The sequence below is a fragment of a genome, unplaced genomic scaffold (assembly GCF_019419815.1).
Source record: "Pyrus x bretschneideri cultivar Hongxiangsu unplaced genomic scaffold, Pyrus_bretschneideri_v1 Contig10, whole genome shotgun sequence".
NCBI lineage: Eukaryota > Viridiplantae > Streptophyta > Magnoliopsida > Rosales > Rosaceae > Pyrus > Pyrus x bretschneideri.
Window position 1 is genome coordinate 1526420 of NW_025999391.1, and position 12610 is coordinate 1539029.

The window sequence follows — 12610 nt, forward strand, 5'->3', positions numbered from 1 at the left end:
GTAGAAGTCTCCATCCTTGTTTAGCAAGAAACACTAAGTTAAAAGCATATAAATCACGGAAATCGGACCCTCTTTCACTCTTTGGCCAACACATCTTCTCCCAAGACATCCAATGGATCTTTCGAGTCTCCACATGGCTACTTCACCAAAATGGGGCCATCAAATATTGTAGTTCCTCACAGAAAGTCTTGTGGATGAAAAAACCTTGCATAACATATGCAAGGAGTGCTTGAGTGACCAACTTAATCAAGAGCACCCTATCCACACAACTCAATAACTTACCCTTCTAACCATGTAGCCTTTGTGTGACCTTCTGTTTGATAAAAGAGAATGTCTGTTTCTTATTCTTCCCTACAAAGGTTGGAAGACCCAAATATCTCTCATGATTCTCGACACGCTGCATTCTTAAAAAAGAAGTTAACTGGACCTGCAAATGTATGGCAACATTCGTACTAAACGCAATGCTACTCTTAGCAAAATTAAAGGCTTGGCCTGAGGCCTAAGAATAAACATACAATACATGCTGAACAACACTACAATCCTCCATTGTGGCCCAGGCAAAAAAGAAACTATCATCCGCAAATAACAAATGATGGAGGCATGGTGTCGTATCTGTGATCTTAATCTCATGAGTGCAAAATAACCCTTCCTCCCACTCCTTTGTTATGAAGGAAATGACCCACTTTGGCCTCCAATAATGAATTATCGGAAACCAAACATCCCGGCATGAAACCACTTTGGAAGGAGAAATCAAAGAAGTCAAAATTGGCTCTAAATGATTTGCCAACACCTTAGCACAAATTTATAAAGAACATTATAGAGACTTATTGGATGAAGTTGAGACATATCTTGGGGCTCCTTCACCTTTGGAATGAAAACCTTCCATAAAAAACCTACCAAATTCAAAAAAGGATCTTACATCATCCACTATCATCCACTTCCTCACCCCCACAATATGCTTAAACTTTTGGTAGAAAATTGGCGACATACCATCCAGCCCCGGTGATATGGACGGATGCATTTGCAACAAGGCACTTCCAACCACCTCTTTTGTAACCGGACACAACATGGAGACATTCATCTCCCTCGTTACCTTTGGCAAAACACTCTCCGTGACATCCATAACCGCATTTTGTAGCACACTTTGGGTCGTAATTTTTTTTTGAAAATACTGTAGCATAGTAATCTCTATACCCTTAAGTGAACCATGCCACATTCAGCCTTATCTCCGAGCCCCTTGATACTATTTTTTCGTTTCCAATTCGAAGCTTTCTCATGGAGCCATTTCGAATGTGATCACCTTCCTTCAACCAAGTGGTCATCGAGTGTTGTCTCCAATATGTCTCTTCCCAGGATAGCAAACTATCTAATCTTTCCATTAACACCTTACGATGAGCCACTACTCCCTTCTTATAGGGCTGCTCGAAAAGCACCCCTAACTTGTCACGAACCACCCCAATCTCTCTTTCTTCGTATTATGGAAGGTACTCCGCTGCTAATCTAGGAGGACCACCTGCATTGCCTTAATCTTTGAACAAACCTGGAATAATTTGGCCCCTCCGAACTCTCGGTTATAGGGTTCTACTACTACATCCTCACACCCATCACCGTGCAACCACATTTCCTCGAAACTAAATCGTTTGACACGCTGTCGTGCCTTCCCAATCGACGATCGAATCTCCACAGGATTGGTAGGTGATCCGACTTCAATGGATTTAAGTGAATAACACGCGAACAGGGAAACAAATCCCTCGATCCTTGTGTTGCCAGACCTCTATCCAACCGACACTTCACCCCCTCCTTGCTGTTCTGCCCCTAAGTAAACTTGTTGCCAATAAAGCTGAGGTCCACCAGATTTGCCGTATTCACTGCATCCATGAAGATAGCCACCTGCATTTCCCCATGCATATTACCACCCAATTGCTCAGTCTGACTAAGCACCTCGTTGAAATCCATGATGCATAACCACGGAATAGTACAACGATTGCTTAACTCGGCAAGCAGAGCCCATGATTTCTATCATTCCGTAGTTACACGGCAGCCGTAGAAACCCATAAACCACCACACCATACTATCAGGGAAAGTTACTTGTACATCAATATGAGAAATGGACGAAGATAGCACTGCCACCTCCAACTCCTCACGCCAAAGAAGACACAAACCTCCAGACCTCCCCCGACTTGCCATAAACGCACAATCAAAACCCACCGTGCGCCGAACCGATTCCATCTTCCTTACATCACTTTTTGTTTCACACAAGAACACTATTTGGAGATGTTGTTGTTAAATAGTATCCAACAAAGCTTCAACTGCAGAGGACTCCCCCAACCCTCTACAATTCCAACTTAGGAGATTCATTGTGACCGGCAGAGTTGCTCATTGGCAACGCCCACCGATATACTAGAGCAAACTTTCTTAAGAGAAGATAAGCCATCCTCTCTAGCTAGGCTGAACACTTCCATGCTCCTTTTGCTTCCCATCTTCTCCAGCCCTCTTTTTTGCGCCCTCCTTGCCCCTACATCTGGAAAGCTTGTACGCCCAGAAACAGACGATAAAAGCCTCCCACCAAACTTCCTATGGGCATGAACTCCTCTAGGTGACGGATACCTTACATCAGCACCATTACCCACAATAAAAGGAGTGATTTTTCAATGTGACTGGTACACGGGTTGATACACCATGTGTCATTATACAAACGGTGAGATATGTGTGCTAAAAAGTTAATAACTTAAAAAAATAAAATTTCTCACCACTGCTATTAAAACGCGTGGTGTACCACTTGTATTCCAGTCATAATGAAAATTTTCAAAGCCCAAAAGGATCAGACCCGCCTGGTTACGGGGGCTAATTGGGTTTAGGGTATAAAGAATTCTGAAAAAAAATGCATCATGTATTTGACTATAAAGAATTCTTCACATCTATGACAAATTCTTGCTCTACATATATAGTTCTATGTCGTAGGTTTATAGGCACGTCGTTACCGTAGAGTTTGGTGTTAATAACAAAATATTATGTGTAAAAAATTTATTCATATCTTTATATCAATCACGAAATGTCACAATAACAATGTATTTATGTTATGTAAATCTTCCTATAAAACCATAGAGTTTGGTGTTAATAACAAAATATTATGTGTAAAAAATTTATTCATATCTTTATATCAATCACGAAATGTCACAATAACAATGTATTTGTGTTATGTAAATCCTCCTATAAAACATCTTATTGTTATAGACTAAAGGTCATTCAGTATTATCATGAGATACGTCTACAGATTTTTTGAAAAATTCAAGTGCTTTACGAAGAACTCATTAATTATTGTATTTTAAATTAATCTATATATATAAAGTGAGCATCCTAAAATGGTGAAACATTCAAAATACCATAAATGATCCTTTAAGAATTTCATAAATTACAATTGAACCAAAAGAAGCTAAAGTATTTAACCATATTTTTATTTTGAATGCATTTAATATTTAAAATTATAGAAAAACAAAACCTCCCACGTTAGTGGGTGGTTTCACGTCTTTAATTAATTTTTTTATTTTTTTAATAACTTTTCAAAAATATGTAAATAAAAAAAATATATAAAAAGATCAATTGCCACTCACGTTTGCATGTGATAAGAGGTTAGTAATAGAATAAACATGTCAAACAAATAGGAAAAAAATCAAACGGAGAATATAGTTGGTATTCCTTTAATTGCAATCGAGTTTTAAAATACACCACTAGCCCTCTCATTAAACAAAATAAAATAAAATATTTCTCTTACAAATTACAATAATCGAACCCGGTGGCAAAAGCAGTGGTCGGATCCGAAGTTGATGTGGGCATGGTAAGTGTCCGAGTGATCGACCTCCATACTTCATTTCAATTAGGGTTTTTGCTTGTCGAGAGAGACAGAGAGAGAGAGAGAAAGGGGAATTGGAATTCTTACGGTTAGGGCCTGCTGTGATTACAATTCGATCTCGGCCCTGAGTTTGAAAGGAGGTCCCCCAGAAGGTATCGATTCGCTTCTTGTTCCTTACCATTTGCGCGAGCAAATTCTAATTTTTTATTCTCTAATTGCTATCTTATACCTCAATTTAGCTAATTAAGGTGATTAGTGTGTGTTTATATGCAATTAGTGCTTTCTTTTGATGATTTGGGTGCAGGGGCAAACATTTATTGGGTAGTCCAATGCATTTCATTTAATTTCAAGTATTTAAAGGAAGTTCTCCAATGGCCAAGAAATCTGTAGCTCAACGAAGGCTAACGAAACTCGATGTCTATCTTTATATACCCAATATAATTGGTGAGTTTTTACTCACTTGGCTTGTATCATTTGTTTGAAACTACATTGTGAAGTTAGCTAGAAATGGGTTTTTTGTTTTGTGAATGATTTTGTGCTTACTGGGAATGCAGGGTACATAAGGGTTCTTATGAACTGTTTTGCCTTTGCCCAGTGCTTCTCCAACAAGCAGCTTTTCTCCGTTCTCTATTTCGTCAGGTGAGAATTGGTGCTTATGAAGAACTCAGTTATGTGGTGTTTGGATTGTGGGTTTAGAAAAAAAGGCTTGCATTTGAAAGTTTTTTTTTTTTGGTTTGTCTTTTGTTTTTTTTTTTTCTTAAGGTCGATGGAGTCGGCGTGTGAATTTGATTACTTGAAATAGGGTGGGGCTGGTTTCAAATACTAAAGCAAAAATGAGTTATTTCAATTGTACCTCTCAATTTCTGAATTTTAAAGCATTACTTTCAATCCACAGCAAGACGTGTCAAAACTTTTTTTTTTCCTCAAAATATTATGCAAACAGAGTTTGAACTAACTCGTCTAATTGAAGCATCTCAATTCCAGCTAACAATCCAAATGCAACCTTCGTTTTTGAGCTGTGTTGTTTTTTCATCGTGTCTATGTCGGGTATAATATATGATTTTTTTTGCTGTTTCAGCTTTGTCTGTGATGGCATTGATGGTTGGTGTGCTCGCAAATTCAACCAAGGTATAATATTTCTTTTACAGGAGGAGAGTGTGTTGTGCATATACACACTTGTATAAACAAATTGTTGTGCTCTTATATACTGAGGGTTTGGTCGTGTATCTTATCAGAGTGATTATCATTAATAGAATTCACTCGATACAAATATATCAAAGATCATATAGAGGCTCATACTTTTCATCGTACATACCGTCTCTGACTTGAATTACTTTCCAATTACACTGTTATTTAGAGCTGGATAGTATAGGTATGAACACATTTCTAATAATAGGTACCAAACATAATGAATTATTTGTTAGAGGCCTCCTTATATCCGAGATTGCAGCTTACCATTTGTGGAAGCCTTCATGGTCTAGTAAATTATCACATAACTGAAGTCCTGTCTTTAATTTATTTCTGTGTCCTGATTGACAGTAAGGAAGAGTTCTTTTGCTACCATATATGATCCAATTATTTTTAGCCTATTATGAGCAGAAATGGGTAAGATTATAAGAATATACTTAAATTTATCATTTGATTTTATTTTTCTCTCTTCCTGGTTCAGTTTCGACTTTTGGAGCTGTTTTGGACATGGTAACAGACAGGTGATCTTTGATCTCTCTCTCTCCCTCTCTCTCACACACGGGGGCACACACAAAGACATGCAAGCGCACAACAAACGCATACTAATGTTGAGTTTTTTGCTCAAATGATTTCGTATTAACCATCACTCATATTGATTTCGATGTATTTGTATCTCAGGATAAGCACTGCATGTCTATTGGTAGTACTTTCACAAGTATACCGGTAAGATATTTTATTTATAGACTGCATGCTGTGTTTAGCTAGACTGCATGCTTATCTAAGCTTCTGGGGGCTTTCAATGCAGGCCTGGCTTGGTTTTCCTTTCATTACTTGCCTTAGATATTGCCAGCCATTGGCTGCAGATGTACAGGTTAGGTTCTTTTTTTATTTATTTATTAAGTTTATCTATGGGATGAGTAGTATTTGCTTATTTGATCCTTGACAAGAATTGCTTTTGCTCAAAATTGATTACACTTTGTTGCAGTACTTTCCTGTTAGGCAAGGCTAGTCACAAAGATGTGAAAGACAGCACTAATTGGCTTTTTAAAGCATACTACGGAAACCGGATGTTCATGGCTTACTGTTGTGTGGCATGTGAGGTAACTGTAATTTCTTCTGTGTATCTCCGTATGGAAACTTCTCGAAAGATGTTGCTACTCTTCTCTTACTTTGACTGTTTACTCTGCAGGTGCTGTATATAATTCTATTTCTTCTTGCAAAGAACGAAACTGAGAATTTGATTGCTGTAAGTCTGTTAGTTTTGTGAGGATTTAAAGATGATACTCCCAGGTTACTTTGGTTTCTGAAATCTTCCTCTTTAGGTTTTAATGGGTCTTGCAAAGCATATTACACCTCTTTCTGTTCTAGTTGGTTTAAGTTTATTTGGATGGGCAGTCAAGCAAGCTGTTAATCTTATACAGGTAATGAGTAGTACAGTACTTCATATTATATTGGCATTATAATTCCCCCAAGTTCACCATACTACTCATACATCTTCCACTTACGTCACAGAAATTTGGAATGCCAAACTTAATCTGTATCAGTTATAATTATTTGATGGGTGCAAGTACTGCTAGTGCTTGTTCGTCATTGACCCAAAGGTTTCACAACTTTTATTTGAGATTGATACAGAAATGCTTTAGCGACTGAAGACAGATTTCCAAAGTTTAAGTATGGTACAGTATTGAAAAACCTACTAGTTTTAGTCACTCATACACGAGTTTTCTTGGTAGTTTGTCTGCCAAATATTCGTTTTAGTTAACATCTATCTACTTATTCAGCGTTTTCAAGTTCATGTCGTCTACTTCTTCTAATCTGTTCAACCCAACAAGAAAAATAAAAACCAGAGTGAATATATGCTTCCTATTTTTGAATTTCATTTCTTGGTTTCAGTTGAAGACAGCAGCAGATGTGTGCGTGCTTCATGACATCAACAAAAAGCAAAGCCCCTAATGCACATCAACTTCTATGAACCAGAGGTGCACTCGACATCCAGGTTCCTGCTCAGTTCACGTCGAAATATGTTACTGTACCGGATGAGAATGCTTTTGTAATTTCTTTTCTTTTGTTGATCTGTATTTCTCCCCCAAGTTAACAACACAAAATTAGACAAATTTGACATCTTTTCTTAACATTAAAAGAAAAGAAAAGAAAAAGGGTTAAAAAGGGCATTTTCCGATCTTGTCAACTTCACCGCCCCATTTCCTATTTCCTATGTGTCGTTCTCCTAATTAGTTGCAGATGTGAATCCACTCTGCAAACTATTTTGTAATTGCAACGATGATGAAGAAAGGATTTGAATTTTGATACGCATTGCTAGCACTTTGCACTTATCCGACATGTTAGGAAAATAAGTAGGGGCGGGCATAATTCGGTTTGACCCGGTTCAAGCCCTAATTTGTCAACCGAACCAGAGCCATCTTAATGGTTTGGTTTTGACAAAAATAGTGGTGACAACCAAACCAAATCAAACGAGCCATCTTAAATCTTAATGGCCATCTGTTTTCTCACCTTCGTCGGCCATTCGATGCAGAGTAAGTTACATGTCAAGACATTGGGTGACACGTTAGATGGGATGCACAATTTGAGTTCTAAGGAGCGTAGCCAAAACTAACGAAAACATGACATAGAATTTATAATCCCATAACAACTGATATGAACAACTAGTGCAACAAAATAGAACAATTTGTTTAGACGAAGGTTAACCATTTAACATAAGGCAAACGAAAACCTATATAGGAATTACACTTGTAGAAGGGTTGCCCTCTAAAATAAAACTGCGCAGACGAATTTTTGTTCTAAACAAATCGAATAATCCTTCTAAGATCTTTATCTAACACCTGCGAAGAAGCCTCAAAACGTTCGTCTTTACCGGGTCAAAAAATCTAATACAGGCTATACCCGAAGAACTGGCTGATGATGATGGCGAATCCAAGAGCAATTGCAACCAGGGATGAAGCCCATGTCAGTTTCTCTGTAATTCTGGGAACTCGATCCTTTAATGCCTGACTACATGAACCTATGAAGACAGTATAGCTTCCCATTGCAACTACGGTCCCAACTAAAAACATAACCAGGAATGCAGCGCCAGCTACTCGAGATGGCAAAGCGAGGGCTGGCAAGACCATCATCAATGCATCTGGCTGCAGCCCGTGGACAATTCCAGTGGCAAAAGTAGCAAAACCAATCTTCTTCTTTCCGACTGTAGGGTTATCTAGAGACTCATATACACTAACATCACACTCGCCCTTCTCTAAGGCAACACAAGGAGTAGGGATTTCTGAAGCTTCCTTAATACCCATACCACCAATAACTAGTAGGGTAAGCCCCACAACTCTTGTGCCCCAAGTTCGGATAATCTCAATATGAAGCCTATCCTTTAGTAAGAGAAATATCAAGCCAAAGATAACCTGGCCAGCATCATGGCCACATCCCCAGAGGGCTCCGACTAGAGCACTTTCTATGCGGGTACGTCCAATTGAGAGTGGAGCCAAAGCAGCTAGGTGGTCTGGCCCTGATAATGTGTGTAAGCAACCAGCAAAGAAACCAGTCCATGCACTGCTAAGCAACTCTGTCTGGATCAGTCTTCCCCCAATAGCAGCGGCTGGGCTACCAGTGTTGGTTGCAGTTGGAAAGGATGCAAAAGCCGCTGGTGCAATAGCTGGTTGTATTAAGATCAAAACAAGTGCAGAAAGCGCAACAAATGCTCCAGTGGTGATGGCCTGGACATGTTAGGAATATAAACTTAAGTTATCTGCTCAAAATAAATGGATTAATGTTCTCATGTGAGGGGTGAAAGGTAGCTGGGGAGTTGCAGACCCCCTACACTTTCTGAAGTAAATATCAGTAAAACTTAATACTGTTACGCAGAAAGTAGTAACAGCAGTTGGTAATTGTAAACCAAACAGAAAAATGTCATGGACAATAACTAAGGATTTGTGTAGACAGCATCTCCTATGTTCCACTCCAATCTATTTTTTATATCATACGGACTCCCTGTTAAAATTCAACAGGTACACAGGCAGTTGAAAAGAGAGAATCCACTCGAATTGCTAGCAGTTTTGACATTATCTCTCCTAAGCTATTGTATGTGTGCAAAGATTCATCCAATTTCAAGATCTTTGATCACAAATAGCAAATTGTAGAAAATATGAAACATGAACACAGTTGCACTCAAATTTTCTCACTTTACCCTGAACAACCATTTGAAAACTTAAAAATCATAATGCACCCTTGCAGTCTTACCACAAGGGATAGAATACATCAGAAAACAAAAGTGATAACATCCGCAAATTGGTAAATTACATACACCCCCGAAATAACTATTGAACTTGGTTCACATTTACCTTAAAGAAAAGGTCTGAGACCAGCAGAAACACCTACACCTGTACTAGAGTGAACATTGCTAATATAATGTGTGTTTAAGTTTTGATTCCATTGAAGCATCAAATGAAGCTACCTATACCAATCTGACTAGCCAACATCTATGGGTTTCCTTAATTTGTTCCTTTGTTCTGGTGCCCAAATTTCAGCTCTAGTTCTTCAGTACGATGCTGATTAAAGCTATGCTCAGTTTTCGGAAAGCACAGAGATTTAGCGGCCTTATATTGGAATAACTGGATATTTGTACTGATCTCAAGGCAGAGAAGAGGGCTTATCTACAAAAGGACTTGTGTACATACTACCAATTCATTCTCCAACCGCCTCGAAAATGAAAGACCAGGTATTGATAGGACAAAACTTGAGTGCAATCTCTTTAAAGACCATAAAATTAAATCAATCGGTAATATAAACTTTCGCAATTAGAACCACCAAAGGCAACCGATTCGGTCACTAAAAGTTTTGTAAGAGAGATAGTATAACAAATGAGGCAACTGTTTCAATCATCAATCTCATATAATTAGCCTCAATACTCCAAATTACAAAAATGATCGCAGTTTTAAAGGGCAAACATAAACTGCATTGGATCTCAAAACGACTTAAGTAGAAAATAATCAAATATTTCATCAACCCATCGAAACAAATGTTCAGATTTTCAAATTCACCGTGGCAATTGCAGCGCAGGAAAGACACTTTAACATGATTATAGCAACAACAGCAACAAATAAACCCCACAGAAATAGAAAAAAAAAATCAGAATTATATCTTATGATTGATTTCTTTCATTTGAAACAAGAGATCAACGTACCTTGCGCTGCTTAGAATCCCTGGTTGCGATCTGATTGAGAATCTGGGATTTTGGCTCCGACCCATTCGGCGACCCGGCGCGGTTCGACGAGAGAGACGGCAGAATGTTCGACGGCGCCGATGAAGAAGGAGAACCAGAAGAAAATGGAGATGGGTTTTGATGTTTGCAGGAAACCAAGCGGACCCGTCTGAGATTGGGCAGTTGTGAAGCGGGAAAACCGAGTTCAATACGAGCGAGTCGACTGAGGAAAGGAGAGGGTTTTAGATGGAGTTTCAAAGGGGTTGGGGGTGAAGAGGACAGAAGCCTTTCCATGGCTTCTCTCTCCCTCTATCTCTTTCTCCCTGCCTCTTTCTAATTCTGTGTAAACGTTTAGATTTTGGAGGCAAACAATTTGCAGAAAGAGAGGGGGAGAGAGATGGGATGTGGTGAAGAAGTAGAAGTGGTGAAGATAAACTCTGGCTTGGACTCAAAAAAAGATACTCTGGCTGAGAAGTGAGAACCCATAAGCTTAAACTCCAATTATTGGATCAAAATATGGTTTTTCGAGAACCAACCTAGCCATTTCCTTAATTCACAAATATATAGCCAAGAATAAGCAACTATCGTTATGGTCTGATGATATTTTTTTTCACTTGTAAGTCAGAAGTTTTGGATTCGTTTTAGATTCGAATATCGTGAATGACAAATTCAATAACAAATTATGTTGTTCATTGTGTTGCTTAACCGAACTTTTCATTTCTTTAGTGTAAAATAATTTTATACTTAAAAAATAAATAAATAAAAAAGAATGGAAAGCAAATGTGAGTGAGTTGCTGTCGTTTGGTACTATTTTGAAAGAAAATTGTAAGACAAATCTTATGGCCACATTTTGTCCACAATACTCGGAGTTTGAAGAAATAGAAATACTAGTAGCCGTCACGTTACCTTATTTCTTCCCATCCCTTTCCACTTTCTTCAAAGATTATCATTCATCATTCACCGTTGATGCTTGTCATGGTCAAAAACTCACCATGCCGTCCATTGCCCATATTTAGTAGCTTTCCCACTCAACCATCTTTCGATACAATTATAACCTATTTAAAGAGATATATTTTTTTCTTGTAAATAGTCTCTTAGATTGACTGAGTCATCTTATTAATCTTTTGCTTTAAAAAAAATTAAGAATAACATTAACTGATTTCGAAAGTGAGAGATGCAGATGAGAGGTTTGGTTGATCATCGAAACTATTTGAGATATGAATCTTTTTGTTAATTATTTTTAGAATACAAGCATCAAATTAAAAATCTATGGACAAGAATGAATAAGTTCAATAAACTTTAAGTATTATATTAAATTTAATTCGATCACGCATGATAGTGAGACATAATATTTTGATAATTTAGCTCTCATAAACTGAAACGATGTTAAAATGTGAGTATTCAAGTACAAATCAATATTTTGCTTGAAGTTTAACTAGTTGGCAGATAAATAAGTTGGTCCGAGTTTGTTGGAGGATGATGAAATTTGGACAAAGGATAAGAGGTTCACATTACAAATGGATGAAGTCACTCAAAAGCACGTTAGCTACGCACTCCTACGGATTCATGCCCTCACGCTTGCATGTGCACACCACACGCACTTACAACTCCAACAGTGTGAGTAAGCCTAACGTGTGTGGCTTCCTACCCACCTTGTATTTATGTTTGCTTCATAAAGCCAGACACCAAGTGAAATTTGTTAAAATAAGAAATTTGTTAGTATTTTAAGAATGAACGAGGATTCTTCCCAGATTCTCTTTGTGAGAATCTCTGAGATCTTTTAATCATATCCGTTCATCGTACATCGTGTGATTAGTTTTCATCAGGTACTGTTTATTTTTAATTTTAAATAAAAAGATTTATAATAATTTCTGACCATATAATATATGATGAACGAATGTGATTAGAAGATATTCGGATCCTTACAAAGAGAATTCAAAAAAGATCCTCATTCTTTTAGAATGTCCATCTCTTTTCTTTCAAGATTGGATTTGCCATGTTTTGCTTCATTCGCTTTCATTTTTGGTCCAAAAAAATGGTAACCCCAACCCAAGTGTTGTCAAGTTTGGGATTTGGGCCTAAAACTCAAGCCTGATGACTAAATTTCCAACAACGCCCATTAGACCCACTTTCACAAGTATCTTCATTCTATACATGTTGCATTAACTTATACCAACTTTACTTTGATGAAATGAACATTAGAATATTTTCGACTTCCTCTACGTTTATTAACACGTATGAATTAAAAAAGTGACCCCGTCCGGTAGTCCAATTTGTAATTTTATACCTGAAAACTATAAATTAGATTGCTTAGGTGAGTAGAAGAGTATTATCAATAACATACATTAGCTCATACCTAGTCAAAG

General features: G+C 37.7%; 2 protein-coding genes across 2 annotated transcripts; one reads left to right on the top strand and one right to left on the bottom strand.

Annotated features, from left to right (window-relative positions):
- Positions 1-3694: 3694 nt before the first annotated feature.
- On the top strand, positions 3695-7347 carry LOC103946633 (probable CDP-diacylglycerol--inositol 3-phosphatidyltransferase 2). Its single transcript, XM_009357385.3, has 11 exons — positions 3695-4002; positions 4155-4294; positions 4405-4489; positions 4929-4978; positions 5520-5559; positions 5717-5761; positions 5844-5909; positions 6024-6138; positions 6228-6284; positions 6361-6459; positions 6932-7347. Exons 2-11 carry the CDS (start codon positions 4222-4224, stop codon positions 6989-6991), a joined length of 690 nt encoding a protein of 229 aa, XP_009355660.1. The 5' UTR covers positions 3695-4002; positions 4155-4221; the 3' UTR covers positions 6992-7347.
- A 302-nt stretch (positions 7348-7649) lies between these two features.
- LOC103946632 lies at positions 7650-10538 on the bottom strand. Its single transcript, XM_009357384.3, has 2 exons — positions 10227-10538; positions 7650-8760 (listed from the first exon to the last, which is right to left on the bottom strand). Exons 1-2 carry the CDS (start codon positions 10536-10538, stop codon positions 7924-7926), a joined length of 1149 nt encoding a protein of 382 aa, XP_009355659.2. The 3' UTR covers positions 7650-7923.
- Between the last annotated feature and the right edge of the window lie 2072 nt (positions 10539-12610).